Source organism: Pseudophryne corroboree, chromosome 4, assembly GCF_028390025.1.
Source record: "Pseudophryne corroboree isolate aPseCor3 chromosome 4, aPseCor3.hap2, whole genome shotgun sequence".
Classification (NCBI taxonomy): domain Eukaryota; kingdom Metazoa; phylum Chordata; class Amphibia; order Anura; family Myobatrachidae; genus Pseudophryne; species Pseudophryne corroboree.
This window is the reverse complement of record NC_086447.1, coordinates 771438432-771454918: the sequence shown is the minus strand read 5'-3', so window position 1 is coordinate 771454918 and position 16487 is coordinate 771438432. Positions and strand designations below refer to the sequence as shown.

Genomic DNA, 16487 nt, shown 5'->3' with positions numbered 1-16487 from the left:
TGATTGCACAAGCTTATGCGCAGGCTGGATTCCTAGCTCCTGCTGCTATCAAGGCCCATTCTACTCGGTCCGTTGGACCTTCTTGGGCGGCCGCCGTGGCACGTCCGCTGAACAATTCTGCAAGGCGACTATGTGGTCCTCCGTGAACACGTTCATCAGGTTCTATACCTTTGATACTTCCGCCTCCCACGATGCTTCCTTTGGTCGCCGGGTTCTTGTGCCCGCTACGGTGCATCCCCTCCCATGAGGAACTGCTTTAGGACATCCCCGATGTTATTCCCTTTGAAATACCAGTGTACCTCGCTGCAGAAAAGGAGATTTATGTTAAGACTTACCATTGTTAAATCTTTCTGCGAGGTACACTGGATTCCACAGGGCGGCCACCCTGACGCACTTAGCTTCTTTGGGTTTGTATGGCATTAGCCGCTAGTCCCTTCTCCTGTCGTGAGAATGTGGGTCTGTGACTAACATCTACCGTCTCTCTTACCTGCTACTGCATTGGACTGGTTAACAAATTGAGCTCCAGTGCTTGGAGGCGGGGCTATAGAGGAGGTGGTGCAGTGCATCCTGGGAACAGTCAAAGCTTTAGCCTGTTGGTGCCTCAGATCAAGATCCAACTCTACACCCCCGATGTCATTCCATGTGGAACCCAGTGTACCTCGCAGAAAGAGATTTAACAATGGTAAGTCTTACCATAAATCTTTTTTATTTTTTATTTTATTTTTTATTACCAATGTTGAACTTCAGAGCCCTCAACAAGATGGAATCGTTGTGATCCATTATTTGCATCATGGAATGGGAAAAGTTCTTGGGATTCATTTACATAAAGGATGCTTGCTGGAGTCTTCAGTATTTGATATAATGGAATATATTTTTTAAGATAACATTTTCATCCTATATCTAAATGTATTTATTGTTCTGAGCCTTCTGTTTTTCATGCAGGTTTGCTTATCACCTAAGACAGTGGCAGATTGAAGGCACTGGTATTAGCAGTCACTTGAAGGCACTGAATGACAAGCAGTCGTTACCACTAAGAATTGTGTGCCAGCCAGCAGGACTTCCAGATAAGGTCAGGAAAGAGGGGATGGGGAGTCGTAGGAACATATTACTGATCAACATACAGTGACAAGGCTATATGATGCTATATGTTAAGAGGGGTGTAGTACTGCTGACCGGCGGTCAGGAGACCGCTGGTCAGCTTACCGACGCCGGGATCCCAGCAACATACCGACGCCGGGATCCCGGCGGGGAGGAGCGAGTGCAGCAAGCCCCTTGCGGGCTCGCTGCGCTCGCCACTCTGCGGGCTCGGTGGCGCCACGGGTTCTATTCCCACTCTATGGGTGTCGTGGACACCCACGAGTGGAAACAGTCCCTGTTGGTCGGCATGCCGACCATCGGAATAGTGACCCGTCGGGCTGGTGGAGGAGGTCATGTGACTGTCGGTCAGCTGACCGGCGGTCACATGAATACCACCCGTTAAGAGTCCATTATAGCCTACACACTAAATATTATAAACGATAGATAAAATGTCTGCTACATAAGCTATTAGTATCCTATATAGCTGTACAGGAAGGGGAGACATGGCTATGTTAGTGCAGGAAAGCATTATAAGGAGACTGGATATTGGGTGTGCGTACAAGTAGGAATGAGAGGGACAAAAACTGGATCCTTTGCATGTTGGAGTTGCATACAAAATGAGTGGATCAGCTGCTCTAAATACTGAGAATTTAAGTAGGTCATGATCTATACTGGTCATATGTTCAGCTGACAGATGCTTTTATGTTTTAGATGACCATAGAAATGTATCCGAGTGATCAAGTAGCTGATCTACGGGCAGAAGTCACCCACTGGTATGAGAATTTACAGAAAGACCAGTTGAATCAACAACCTCAACTTCAAGAGTTTGGACAGAGTAGTCGAAAAGGAGATTTTCCTGGTGAGCAGTGACACTTGTTATTTATTGTTTCATTTCACTATTAATGTTCCAAAATAGTAATGCTGTATCAGAATACAGGGACTGAATGTAGCAGGAGCTTCTAGAGCAGATTAAAGACTCTGGTTTCATAAGATAATCACACCCTGCTGCTATTTCAAATTAATCGTACGTGTGTGGGGAAGTGGTATGCGTGACCTGTGGACGGGATGCCGGCAGTTACAATACTGATGCCAGCATACCGATGGTCACGATCCTGGCAGGGGCGAGGTAAGTATTCTAACACTACCCTCACTTACCGCAGCCAAACCCTAATCTTCCCCCTTGGTGCCTAAACTTAATCTTACTCATGGTGCCTAACCCTCCCTCCCTGCAGCCTAACCCTAACCCACCCTAGTGGCACCTAAACCTAACACACCCTAACCCTATACTTATCTTCGGGATTCCGGCGTTGGAATGATGACCTGTTCGGGATTCCGGCGTCTGTGTTCTGGCAAGTGTCGGGATTTCATTCGTCTGTATTCCGAGTGCCAGGATCCTGACAGCTGGATCTTGAACGTATAGCATGTGTGGTATGTATGGTGTTTATAATATAGGTGTCTACTATTTTCTCCATTTAACTTTAGGGCGCACAGAGGGTGGGAAGCACAAGTTATTGGGTGTCGGGGAAATGCGGAAAACAGGAAATAATCCCCAACTCCTCCCTATAACTTCCTTTCTTCTCTTTAATTTATAATTATCTGCTCTATTGTGTAATGTATTCTTCTGGTGTTTGGGTTTCTTTTTTTCTTTAAAAAAATAAAATAAAAATCCCTATAAATAACTGGGGAATGTCTTCTATATGGATTGATATGCCGGAGCCACACATCCTAACAATGAGGTGCAGTAGCAACTGATACAAAGTACTGCACAAAGTCCAGCTACTGTGTATCATGGAAGTAGTGGTGGCCAGTGAACGTAAGTCGCCTGTTCTGGCTTCATGTATCTCCAGCTATAATTGTTTTTTAACCCTAGGTGGTCTAATGGGCCCAGTTCGAATGATTTCATCTGGTCATGAATTAACAACGGATTATGATGAGAAAACTCTTCATGAGCTGGGATTCAAGGATATGCAGGTATCAGACATTTTGTTCACTGTTATCATTTTCTTTTCATTTTAAATATTTCTTGTGAACCACATTTAATAGTATTAATAATTATGACAAATTAGACCTTTCATACCTTCCACAGCTTCATATATTAAGGTGAACTCATCATAGGATATGGTATTCCTGTATATAATTATCTCATGCTTTTGTAGGTGCCAACAAACCTGCGGTCCTATAGTTCTTAGAACAGAATGATAAACAGTCTTATTTATTGCTCTGTAGAAAAAGGTTTAGAGTAGTAACACTTGATTAGAACAGAAGTTCCCAAACTTGGTCCTCAAGGCACCCTGACGGTCCAAGTTTTAAGGCTAACGATGCTTGAGCACAGGTGACTAAATTAGTACCTCAGTCAGTTTGATTTAACCATCTGTACTCATTGACGGATATCCTTTAAAATCTGGACTGTTAGGGTGCCTTGAGGACCGAGTTTTTGAACCCATGGATTAGAAGTAAATTTACACAGTTTGATCTTACAAGGTTGCAACAATAGTATTCATTGCAGGTTTTATGTGATTTTGTGGCATGTTCAAAAATACAATTCTTTCACGTAATTAAAAAAAGACTCTTCTATACTTGGAATAGATGGTGTTTGTGTCTTTGGGTGCTCCACGTCGGGAAAGAAAAGGTGAAGGTGTGCAGCTTCCTGCTTCATGCCTGCCGCCCCCACAGAAGGAAAACATCCCCATGCTTCTCCTCCTTCAAGAACCTCATCTCACCACACTGTTTGATTTGTTGGAAATGCTAGCCTCTTTCAAGCCTCCTTCAGGAGAGATGAACTTGGAAGATATCGAGGTAGGTTTTTGTGTTTTTTGCACATACGTGCAAACTAATCTTGGTTGTGGGCTTCATTCCCCCCACATCCCCCCACTCAACCCTCTATGACACTTAGAACTTTAGTTTTGTTTTGTTTTTTTCTGTGTTTTTTTTTTGCAGGGGACACGACTGTGTCAGACTTAAGAATCAGCTCCAACATTGTGTTAAACAGGTTGCCTTCTTCATCACAGTATCCTACATTGGGGGGACTCCTATTAGCCACAAACAGCTTGTGGGGGGTGTGAGTTGCCATTGCGATTTCGTATAAATGCCGGCAATGGCACCTGAACTCAACCCCCTCGTGGTCCATTCTAGTGCCTCGACGCACATTCAAAATCTGCGAGTCCTGCCGTACCGTAAGCGCAACATACACTTGCTTGCGCTAGGAGTTGTTCATGGCTAATTGGGTGCCCCCATTGGATCTACTACGGCAGTAAAGTATTTAATTTTTTTTTCAGAGTGCTAGATGTGAGGAGCTGCATCTCCATGCTGAGAACCTCTCCAGGCGTGTGTGGGAGCTCCTGATGCTGCTTCCAACCTGTCCCAATATGCTGCAGGCATTTCAAAACGTGTCTGAGGAGCAGGTGAGTGGAGAACAGTGCTATTCACAGGGGTTCTATGGCTAATTTCTGTGCACTGCGCTATTACAGTATGCTGGGGAAAGAGGGGCGTTTATTTTTCGCTGTGTGACTATAAACAATGTGCAGGGCAGTGGTTCCCAAACATTTTTGATTCACCGTGGCTTAGAGTATCAGAATTATGTTTCATGGCAACCCTAGGCCAAAAGGTTCTTACTGACAAAAATAGAAAAAAGTATTACATTGTCAGTTGTGTTTATATTTCACCCATAGGTTCAATTATGTGGAGAGGGACAGGATTCGCTTCTGTTTGTCCACACATTTTATGATTGTCAGCCTCAAGCACTGGTTATGCCTATTACATTGACCATAAATTTATTTGGTGCTGGACCACCAATCCATGACACCCCTGCAAGTGGCCTGAGGCACCCCGGGGTGTCACACAGCGCACAGTTTGGGAACAACTGGTATAGGGGTTTACCTATAGAGAGGGAAAAGGTGCCCACAAATGTCAGTTGGAACAGTACATACATATTCAGTTTTTAGGTTTTCTCATTTTCCCTTTTTTAAAAGGCTAACGATGGACCTTGTTGGAAAGACTTGCTACGGATAAAAAGCGCTCATAAACTTCTGTATGCTCTTGAAATTATTGAAGCACTGGGCAAACCAAACAGGAGAATAAGGAGAGAGTCTACGGTAATAAAGATTTACATTAATGTTGCTTGTATAATATAAAAATAAAAAAATCATCCTGTTTATTTTTTCTTATGTTTTAAGCTTTCATTTCTTTTTTTTTTCTTTCATTTGTGGACAGTTTTACATTTTGACTATATATAAAGAATGTCAAGAAGACCTGTTTTCTATTTCAATCCATAGGGGACACAGACTTAGACAGTGGGTATAGACTGTGCAAGAGGAGATTGGGCACCAACTTAGTTACCTTTATTCCCAGCAGCTCAGGCTCCTCCACTATACCCTGCCACCAGTTTCACTTTGGTTCTTGCGGGAGCAGGCACTGTTTTAAGGGGGCTGCTTTTAAGTAGACTGCCATTTTATTTTGCAAGAAGTAATATACAAAGTATACTGGTTGCACTGATGGCGTGCATATAAGATTAAATCAAGGTCTTCTGGGTCAATGCTGCAGGTAAAGAAAGAGACCCCTTTGTAGGGCTTCACATTGGCTATAAAGTTGAATTTTTTTTTTTATCAAACTGCGCATGTGTATCGGAAAAACCAGAGTAAATTTATTTTAGTTAACATAGATCATTCTTGCAAATCATACTACTCAATTAGAAACAACGTATTACAGTCAGAGAAACTTCTATAAAATGCAACATTGTTGCAAAATTCTCACTCTCAGGTTTGTATGCATACAAAAAAGCAAGTTTTAATCAATGGCCTGCGAGCCAAATTGATCCTATGCCAATTGGATGTCGATAAGAAAATCACAAGCTGTTTCTTAACAGCAAATTGGCATACTGGTTTAGAAGAAAAATGGAAAAAAGTAAAGTTCTTCAGGGGCCAGGTAGTTTTTATAAATTTCACTTGTGTTCAAATTAAAGGAATAAAAGTTCCATACTTACAGCGGTCCGGCAACAGTGCCTTGATGGCGTCTCGTCCCAATAACAAGCTGCCCAAGGTACTGCCCATGTACCAGTGATCCAAGAGCTCTTCTGGTAGACGCCTTAGCGTCCATCTCATGTACATCTTCACCCAATCTCTTTGATTCCACTTCTGCAAATTTAAGTTGGAGGGTGGCACTGTGATCCTTGTAACTCTCAATTGGTCATGAACGACTTGGTACGCTGATCTCCTAGGCCTCTCCATCAAATCACCACTGCGTCATCCTCTACGGCTAGTCCGCCTGTCTCAGTGCCCATGCTTCCATCTGGATTTGGCCTGTTTCTCTTTTGACAGATTGGATTTTGAGACAGTCGTCCAGAACTAAGGGGTTCTCCATATCAGTCATTCTTACTATGCTGAATGCCTGTAAACCATCTACTGCCAGTATTTCTCTGTCCTCCATCTGGGGGACGCTGCGCCGTTACTTGTGGGTTAGAGGTGTGTGGTAGTGGAGTTTGGCACAGAACTATCAAAAGCTGACTCCTCCCCCTCTAACCCCTCCCATCTCCTTCCTGCTCAGCCCTGTCCAGTTTTAGTTTTGTGCCTGTGGGGTACAGACACAGTTTTTATTTCTCTTTAGATTTTCTGTTTATTTTTATTTCTTTTGACAAGTACCTAGTCCCTGTTTACAGGTGACAGGTATAACAGTGGAAGGGGTTAGTATCCCATTCCAGACTGCTGCATGGAGGCCACTATACCTTGGTCACTGGGGCCTTCAGAGAAGAAAGCAGAATCAGGTACTGGACAGCCACAATCTGTCACTGACAGTATTGGGCTGTCCCTATTTCCTATTGCCTGGGGATTTTATCCTTATCTATACAGCATGCGGCCGCCGTTTCTCTCCCCCCCCCCCCCCCCCCCCCCCCCCCGGAGCGCGCGCGACCATCCACAGACAGGGATGGAATGCGGTGGGGGCGGACTGTGTTTAGGTCCGGGAGGGTGTTATTCACTCCCTAGGACCGTTGCTGTGCTGCCGTGACAACCGCTCTGTGTAGCGGCGCACGGGAGCCGAACTTCCGGTTTTGCCGGAGAGAGAGAGGAGTTACGTCAGGCGGGCAGAGCCGTCTTCCCGCCCAGCTCTGCCCGCGCGCTGCTGTTCACGGCGCCATCTTCTCTGCCTGCAGACGGGGGGACGCTGTGCTACGGAGGGGGATCACACTTACACAAAAACCACAAGTATAAGAGGGGGGGGGGGGATCACACAAACTTGGGGGACAAGACATAGTACACCAGAGTACAGGATGACCAGTAAGCCAGAGAAACCTGCAAAGGGAAAAACAACCTCAGTGGTTTATTTCTCATCTTCACAATGTGGCACAAAGCTGGCTAAGGGGAGTGCTGACGCAGGGACCCTCTGTACATCATGCTCTGGTGCACCAGCGGCAGATCAGCAGGGCAGATCCACAGATCAGTCAATGCCCCCTTGGGTCAAGGCCATGGTGGATGCAATTTCAGATTTGCGTCAGTCAAGGTCGGAAGCAGCTTTGGCCCAGACTCAGGTGGAACCGCTGTGGGCCCAGAATATGGGAAAGTGTCTCACTGATTTGACTCAGTCTGTAAATAAATTTGTAAATTCTGCCAGTAGTTCGGCGGCTTCTAAGCGAACGCAGCCGTTGCCCGCTATTACGTTTCCGGGAGAGGAGTTGGATACTCTGACATCTCCATTGGAAGAAGGGGAGGTAGATCCTGAATGGGACGAAAATTCGGCTTGGGAAGATGAGGAATTATCTACTAGTTCAGGTGTTAGGCTACTAATCGAAGCCATTCGTCAGACCCTTAATATTCAGGATGAGGCAGTAGCCGAGACTTCTTCCCCTTTCTTCAAACGACAGAAGAGACAGGTTACTGCCTTCCCTTCTTACTCGCACTTTGCGGATATTTTAAAAGAACCCTGGCTAAAACCGGATTCTCGTTTCCAGGCTCCTAAAAAGTTAAAATTTCTATATCCTTTTACAGAGGAGGATACAAAATTTTGGGAGACTGCCCCAAAGGTAGACGCTCCTATTTCGCATTTAGCAAAAGCTACGGTTATTCCGTCAGTACAGTCTGTGACTTTAAAAGACTCTACCGATAGGAAGATAGAAGCATTACTAAAATCTATGTTTCTCTAACGTCCTAGTGGATGCTGGGGACTCCGTCGGGACCATGGGGATTAGCGGCTCCGCAGGAGACAGGGCACAAAAATAAAGCTTTAGGATCAGGTGGTGTGCACTGGCTCCTCCCCCTATGACCCTCCTCCAAGCCTCAGTTAGGTTTTTGTGCCCGTCCGAGCAGGGTGCAATCTAGGTGGCTCTCCTAAAGAGCTGCTTAGAAAAAGTTTTTAGGTTTTTTATTTTCAGTGAGTCCTGCTGGCAACAGGCTCACTGCATCGAGGGACTTAGGGGAGAGAAGTGAACTCACCTGCGTGCAGGATGGATTGGCTTCTTAGGCTACTGGACACCATTAGCTCCAGAGGGGTTCACTACGGCTGGCCGGCGGTCGGGCTCCCGGCGCCCAGCATACCGGCACCGGGAGCCCGACCGCCGGCTGACCGACAGTGTGGCGAGCGCAAATGAGCCCCTTGCGGGCTCGCTGCGCTCGCCACGCTACGGGCACGGTGGCGCGCTACGCGCGCCACACTATTTTATTCTCCCTCTATGGGGGTCGTGGACCCCCACGAGGGAAAATAAGTGTCGGTATGCCGGCGGTCGGGCTCCCGGCGCCGGTATACTGAGCGCCGGGAGCCCGACCGCCGGCATACAGAAGACCACCCCTCCAGAGGGAGTCGGAACACAGGTCTCACCCTGGGGTTTGTCCCGGAGCCGCGCCGCCGACCCCCCTTGCAGATGCCGAAGATGGAAGAGGTCCAGAAGCAGGCGGCAGAAGACTTTTCAGTCTTCCTGAGGTAGCGCACAGCACTGCAGCTGTGCGCCATTGTTGTCAGCACACTTCACACAGCGGTCACGGAGGGTGCAGGGCGCGGGGGGGGGGGCGCCCTGGGCAGCAATGTATAATACCTTTTTTATGGCTAAAAATACATCACATATAGCCCTTGAGGCTATATGGATGTATTTAACCCCTGCCAGATCTCACAATCTCCGGAGAAGAGCCCGCCGAAATAGGGGGCGGGGCTTATTCTCCTCAGCACACAGCGCCATTTTCCTGCTCAGCTCCGCTGTGAGGAAGGCTCCCAGGACTCCCCCCTGCACTGCACTACAGAAACAGGGTAAAACAGAGAGGGGGGGCACTTTTTTTGGCGATATTACTATATTTAAGCTGCTATAAGGATACAACACTTATATAGGGTTGTTCCCATATATATTATAGCGCTTGGGTGTGTGCTGGCAAACTCTCCCTCTGTCTCCCCAAAGGGCTAGTGGGGTCCTGTCTTCAATAGAGCATTCCCTGTGTGTCTGCTGTGTGTCGGTACGTGTGTGTCGACATGTATAAGGGCGATGTTGGTGTGGAGGCAGAGCAATTGCCGATAATGGTGATGTCACCCCCTAGGGAGTCGACACCGGAATGGATGGCTTTGTTTATGGAATTACGTGATAATGTCAGCACATTACAAAAATCAGTTGACGACATGAGACGGCCCTCAAACCAGTTAGTACCTGCCCAGGCGTCTCAGACACCGTCAGGGGCTGTAAAACGCCCTTTACCTCTGTCGGTCGATACAGACCCAGACACGGACACTGAATCTAGTGTCGACGGTGAAGAAACAAACGTATTTTCCAGTAGGGCCACACGTTATATGATCACGGCAATGAAGGAGGCTTTGCATATCTCTGATACTACAAGTACCACAAAAAGGGGTATTATGTGGGGGGTGAAAAAACTACCTGTAGTTTTTCCTGAATCAGAGGAATTGAATGATGTATGTGATGAAGCGTGGGTTAACCCAGATAGAAAAGGGCTAATTTCAAAAAAGTTATTGGCATTATACCCTTTCCCGACAGAGGTTAGGGCGCGCTGGGAAACACCCCCTAAGGTGGATAAGGCGCTCACACGCTTATCAAAACAAGTGGCGTTACCGTCTCCTGATACGGCCGCCCTCAAGGATCCAGCTGATAGGAGGCTGGAAACTACCCTAAAAAGTATATACACACATACTGGTGTTATACTGCGACCAGCCATCGCCTCAGCCTGGATGTGCAGTGCTGGGGTGGTCTGGTCGGATTCCCTGACTGAAAATATTGATACCCTGGATAGGGACAGTATTTTACAGACTTTAGAGCAATTAAAGGATGCTTTTCTTTATATGCGAGATGCTCAGAGGGATATTTGCACTCTGGCATCGAGAGTAAGTGCGATGTCCATATCTGCCAGAAGAAGTTTATGGACACGACAGTGGTCAGGTGATGCGGATTCCAAACGGCATATGGAAGTATTGCCGTATAAAGGGGAGGAATTATTTGGCGTCGGTCTATCGGATCTGGTGGCCATGGCAACGGCCGGGAAATCCACCTTTTTACCTCAGGCCCCCTCCCAACAGAAAAAGACACCGTCTTTTCAGCCGCAGTCCTTTCGGTCCTATAAGAACAAGCGGGCAAAAGGACAGTCATATCTGCCCCGAGGCAGAGGAAAGGGTAAGAGAGGGCAGCAAGCAGCTCCTTCCCAGGAACAGAAGCCCTCCGCGGGTTCTGCAAAGCCCTCAGCATGACGCTGGGGCTTTACAAGCGGACTCAGAAACGGTGGGGGGTCGACTCAAGAATTTCAGCGCGCAGTGGGCTTGCTCACAGGTGGACCCCTGGATCCTGCAGATAATATCTCAGGGTTACAGGTTGGAATTCGAGAAGTCTCCCCCTCGCCGGTTCCTAAAGTCTGCTCTGCCAACGTCTCCCTCAGACAGGGCGACGGTATTGGAAGCCATTCACAAGCTGTATTCTCAGCAGGTGATAGTCAAGGTACCCCTCCTACAACAGGGAAAGGGGTATTATTCCACACTATTTGTGGTACCGAAGCCGGACGGCTCGGTAAGACCTATTCTAAATCTGAAATCTTTGAACCTGTACATACAAAAATTCAAGTTCAAGATGGAGTCACTCAGAGCAGTGATAGCGAATCTGGAAGAAGGGGACTTTATGGTGTCCCTGGACATCAAGGATGCTTACCAGCATGTCCCAATTTGCCCTTCACATCAAGGGTACCTCAGGTTCGTGGTGCAAAACTGTCATTATCAGTTCCAGACGCTGCCGTTTGTATTGTCCACGGCACCTCGGGTCTTTACCAAGGTAATGGCCGAAATGATGTTTCTTCTACGAAGAAAAGGCGTATTAATTATCCCTTACTTGGACGATCTCCTGATAAGGGCAAGGTCCAGGGAACAGCTGGGGGACGTAGTAGCACTAACCCAAATAGTGCTGCAACAGCACGGGTGGATTCTGAATTTTCCAAAATCTCAATTGACCCCGACGACACGTCTGCTGTTCCTGGGAATGGTTCTGGACACGGTTCAGAAAAAGGTGTTTCTTCCGGAGGAGAAAGCCAAGGAGTTATCCGAACTTGTCAGGAACCTCCTAAAACCAGGAACAGTGTCTGTGCATCAATGCACAAGAGTCCTGGGAAAGATGGTGGCTTCTTACGAAGCGATTCCATTCGGCAGATTCCACGCACGAACTTTTCAGTGGGATCTGCTGGACAAATGGTCCGGATCGCATCTGCAGATGCATCAGCGGATAACCTTGTCGCCACGGACAAGGGTGTCTCTTCTGTGGTGGTTGCAGAGTGCTCATCTGTTAGAGGGCCGCAGATTCGGCATACAGGACTGGGTCCTGGTGACCACGGATGCCAGTCTGAGAGGCTGGGGAGCGGTCACACAGGGAAGAAACTTCCAGGGAGTATGGTCAAACCTGGAGATGTCTCTTCACATAAATATACTGGAGCTAAGAGCGATTTACAATGCTCTAAGCCTGGCAAAACCCCTGCTTCAGGGTCAGCCGGTGTTGATCCAGTCGGACAACATCACGGCAGTCGCCCACGTAAACAGACAGGGCGGCACAAGAAGCAGGAGAGCAATGGCAGAAGCTGCAAGGATTCTTCGCTGGGCGGAAGATCATGTGATAGCACTGTCAGCAGTGTTCATTCCGGGAGTGGACAACTGGGAAGCAGACTTCCTCAGCAGACACGATCTACACCCGGGAGAGTGGGGACTTCATCCAGAAGTCTTCCACATGATTGTGAACCGTTGGGAAAAACCAAAGGTGGACATGATGGCGTCTCGCCTCAACAAAAAACTGGACAGGTATTGCGCCAGGTCAAGAGACCCTCAGGCAATAGCTGTGGACGCTCTGGTAACGCCGTGGGTGTTCCAGTCAGTGTATGTGTTTCCTCCTCTGCCTCTCATACCAAAAGTACTGAGAATTATACGGCAAAGGGGAGTAAGAACGATACTCGTGGCTCCGGATTGGCCAAGAAGAACTTGGTACCCGGAACTTCAGGAGATGCTCACGGAAGATCCGTGGCCTCTACCTCTAAGACGGGACCTGCTTCAGCAGGGACCGTGTCTATTTCAAGACTTACCGCGGCTGCGTTTGACGGCATGGCGGTTGAACGCCGAATTCTAAGGGAAAAAGGCATTCCGGAAGAGGTCATTCCTACACTGGTAAAAGCCAGGAAGGAGGTGACTGCACAACATTATCACCGCATTTGGAGAAAATATGTTGCGTGGTGTGAGGCCAGGAAGGCCCCCACGGAGGAATTTCAATTGGGTCGATTCCTACATTTCCTGCAAACAGGATTGTCTATGGGCCTCAAGTTGGGGTCCATTAAGGTTCAAATTTCGGCCCTGTCGATTTTCTTCCAGAAAGAATTGGCTTCAGTTCCTGAAGTCCAGACTTTTGTAAAAGGAGTACTACATATACAGCCCCCGGTTGTGCCCCCAGTGGCTCCGTGGGACCTTAATGTAGTTTTGGATTTTCTCAAATCCCATTGGTTTGAGCCACTCAAATCGGCGGATTTGAAATATCTTACATGGAAAGTAACCATGCTACTGGCCCTGGCTTCAGCCAGGAGAGTGTCAGAATTGGCGGCTTTATCGTATAAAAGCCCATATCTGATTTTCCATTCGGACAGGGCAGAACTGCGGACGCGTCCTCATTTTCTGCCTAAGGTGGTGTCAGCGTTTCACCTGAACCAGCCTATTGTGGTGCCTGCGGCTACTAGCGATTTGGAGGATTCCAAGTTGCTGGACGTTGTCAGGGCATTGAAAATATATATTTCAAGGACGGCTGGAGTCAGAAAATCTGACTCGCTGTTTATACTGTATGCACCCAACAAGCTGGGTGCTCCTGCTTCTAAGCAGACGATTGCTCGTTGGATCTGTAGCACAATTCAACTTGCACATTCTGTGGCAGGCCTGCCACAGCCTAAATCTGTCAAGGCCCATTCCACAAGGAAGGTGGGCTCATCCTGGGCGGCTGCCCGAGGGGTCTCGGCATTACAACTCTGCCGAGCAGCTACGTGGTCGGGGGAGAACACGTTTGTAAAATTCTACAAATTTGATACCCTGGCTAAAGAGGACCTGGAGTTCTCTCATTCGGTGCTGCAGAGTCATCCGCACTCTCCCGCCCGTTTGGGAGCTTTGGTATAATCCCCATGGTCCTGACGGAGTCCCCAGCATCCACTTGGACGTTAGAGAAAATAAGATTTTACTTACCGATAAATCTATTTCTCGTAGTCCGTAGTGGATGCTGGGCGCCCATCCCAAGTGCGGATTGTCTGCAATACTGTACATAGTTATTGTTACAAAAAAATCGGGTTGTTATTGTTGTGAGCCGTCTGTTCAGAGGCTCCTACGTTGTCATACTGTTAACTGGGTTCAGATCACAAGTTGTACGGTGTGATTGGTGTGGCTGGTATGAGTCTTACCCGGGATTCAAAATCCTTCTTTATTGTGTACGCTCGTCCGGGCACAGTATCCTAACTGAGGCTTGGAGGAGGGTCATAGGGGGAGGAGCCAGTGCACACCACCTGATCCTAAAGCTTTATTTTTGTGCCCTGTCTCCTGCGGAGCCGCTAATCCCCATGGTCCTGACGGAGTCCCCAGCATCCACTACGGACTACGAGAAATAGATTTATCGGTAAGTAAAATCTTATTTTTCCTTATCAGGTGTCTCTCTCCGTCCAGTTCTGGCGAGTGCCTGGGTGCTTAAAGCCGTAGATGAGTGGCTTGCACAGGTTGTATCTGGGATGCAGTCAGACGATCCGACGGAGGCCATTCAATTAGCAGAGCAGATTTCTGAGGCCCTTACTTACGTGGGTGAGGCCTTATTGGATTCGGTGGCGCTACAGTCCCGTGTTTCTGCCTTAACAGTATCCGCAAGACGGTCTCTTTGGCTTAGGGTTTGGAATGCTGATTCGGACTCAAAGCAGACCTTGACGGCAGTTCCTTTTGAAGGCGAGTTTCTCTTTGGATCAGAGTTAAAGAAGATCATTTCAGATACTACGGGAGGAAAGAGCCCTTTCCTTCCGTCTGCTCCTAACAAACCAAAACCTACAAGATTTCGGTCCTTTCGTACGCAGGGCAGAGGTAACTTCCAGTCCTTTCGGCCCTTCTCCAGATTTCCACGGAGGGGATCATTCAGAGGTAGAGGAGCTCAGGCTACTCGCAGACCGGCCAGTAAGCCTGCCGACAAGCCTGAGGCATGACGCTTCGGGCCCTCTGGAGGGATCAATACAGGTTGGGGCTCGTTTACTTCACTTCAGGGAAGTGTGGCTCCTATCGAAACCAGATCGGTGGGTAATGGGGGTCATTTCCAGAGGATATATGTTGGACTTCGAAGAGACAGTCCCAGCCCGACTATTTGTCACACCTCTCCCAGACGACCCCTCCAGACGTCAAGCTCTCCTTCAGGCAACAGCAACATTATTACAAAATGGAGTAATCCTTCCGGTCCCAGCTCCTCAGAGAGGTCGGGGCTTTTACTCGGGTCTTTTTCTCGTGGACAAGCCGGACGGTTCGTTTCGACCCATTCTAAATCTAAAAGCTCTCAATCCGTACCTCTCATCCCAAAAATTCAGGATGGAATCCATTCGCTCCATTATCGCAGCCACGGAGCCAGGGGAATATTTGGCTTCAATAGACATAAAGGACGCATACCTACATGTTCCAATTTGGATAGGACATCAATCCCTTCTGAGATTTGCAGTAGGGCCGTGGCATTTTCAGTTTCGGGCCCTTCCCTTTGGTCTCTCTACGGCTCCCCGGGTTTTTACGAAGGTCCTGGGTCATGTCGTCGCAGTTCTCCGTTGCAAAGGGGTCAACATCACCCCATACTTGGACGACCTGTTGATCAAGGCCCCGTCACCGGAGATTCTCACTCAGAACCTGCGTCTAACGTCAGAGACTCTACAGTCGTTCGGGTGGATAATCAATTTTCCAAAGTCGTCTTTACTCCCGTCACAGAAAATGGTTTTTCTGGGTCTTCTATTCGACACCAACAGCCAGAGGGTGTTTCTTCCTACAGACAAGATTCAGGACTTACAAGCCAGAATCAGAACCCTGTTAAAATTGCCGGCAGTGTCAGTCCTCAGATGCATGCAGGTACTGGGCAAGATGGTGTCCTCATTCGAGGCAGTTCCATACGCCAGATTTCATGCCCGACCTCTTCAAGCTCAGATTCTCCACTGTTGGACTCGGACGGATTCACGTCTCGAACTGCAGTTGATACGCTTGTCGATAAGGACTCGTCAGTCGCTCTACTGGTGGCTTCACAGTCACAATCTGAGGAAGGGTGCGCCGTTCACGGTCTGGTCTTGGATGATGGTAACCACGGACGCAAGCCTCAGCGGTTGGGGAGCAGTGTTCCAGACTCATCATTTACAGGGGCGCTGGAGCACTCAAGAGTCAAAACTACAGATCAACATTCTGGAATTGAGAGCGATCCGGTATGCTCTCATTCGGATTCAGACCATGGTGCAAGGCCATCCAGTTCGGGTGCAATCCGACAATGCCACGGCAGTGGCTTACATCAACAAACAGGGAGGAACTCGCAGCTGGTCCGCAATGAGAGAGGTTGCTCAGATTCTCACGTGGGCGGAGCATTGGATTCCCGTGATTTCAGCAATTGTCATTCCGGGAGTCGAAAACTGGGAGGCAGATTTTTTGAGTCGTCACACGATTCATCCGGGAGAATGGGAACTTCACCAGGAAGTTTCTTTCTCTAGTGAATCGCTGGGGAATGCCAGACATAGACCTGATGGCGTCACGCCTCAACAAAAAAACTTCCTCTTTACGGATCAAGAACTCAGGATCCTCAAGCATTTCTGATCGATGCACTAACAGCTCCGTGGCAATTTCAGCTGGGTTACGTGTTCCCGCCAATTCCATTGCTTCCACGTCTACTCCAACGCATTCGGCGAGAAGGCCTTGCAGTAATTCTGGTGGCTCCGGATTGGCCGCGCCGACAGTGG

The 16487-nt window shown here is 48.1% G+C and overlaps 1 protein-coding gene across 6 annotated transcripts in view; it reads left to right on the top strand.

Annotated features, from left to right (window-relative positions):
* USP34 (ubiquitin specific peptidase 34) overlaps positions 1-16487 on the top strand; it is a 438538-nt gene that overhangs the window by 176309 nt on the left and 245742 nt on the right. For all 6 annotated transcript variants that reach the window (XM_063918244.1, XM_063918241.1, XM_063918240.1 and 3 more), the window contains 6 exons: positions 943-1069; positions 1789-1936; positions 2948-3048; positions 3664-3873; positions 4353-4478; positions 5046-5168. In XM_063918244.1, coding sequence (XP_063774314.1) covers positions 943-1069; positions 1789-1936; positions 2948-3048; positions 3664-3873; positions 4353-4478; positions 5046-5168 — 835 coding nt within the window. The remainder of the gene's footprint in view (positions 1-942; positions 1070-1788; positions 1937-2947; positions 3049-3663; positions 3874-4352; positions 4479-5045; positions 5169-16487) is intronic.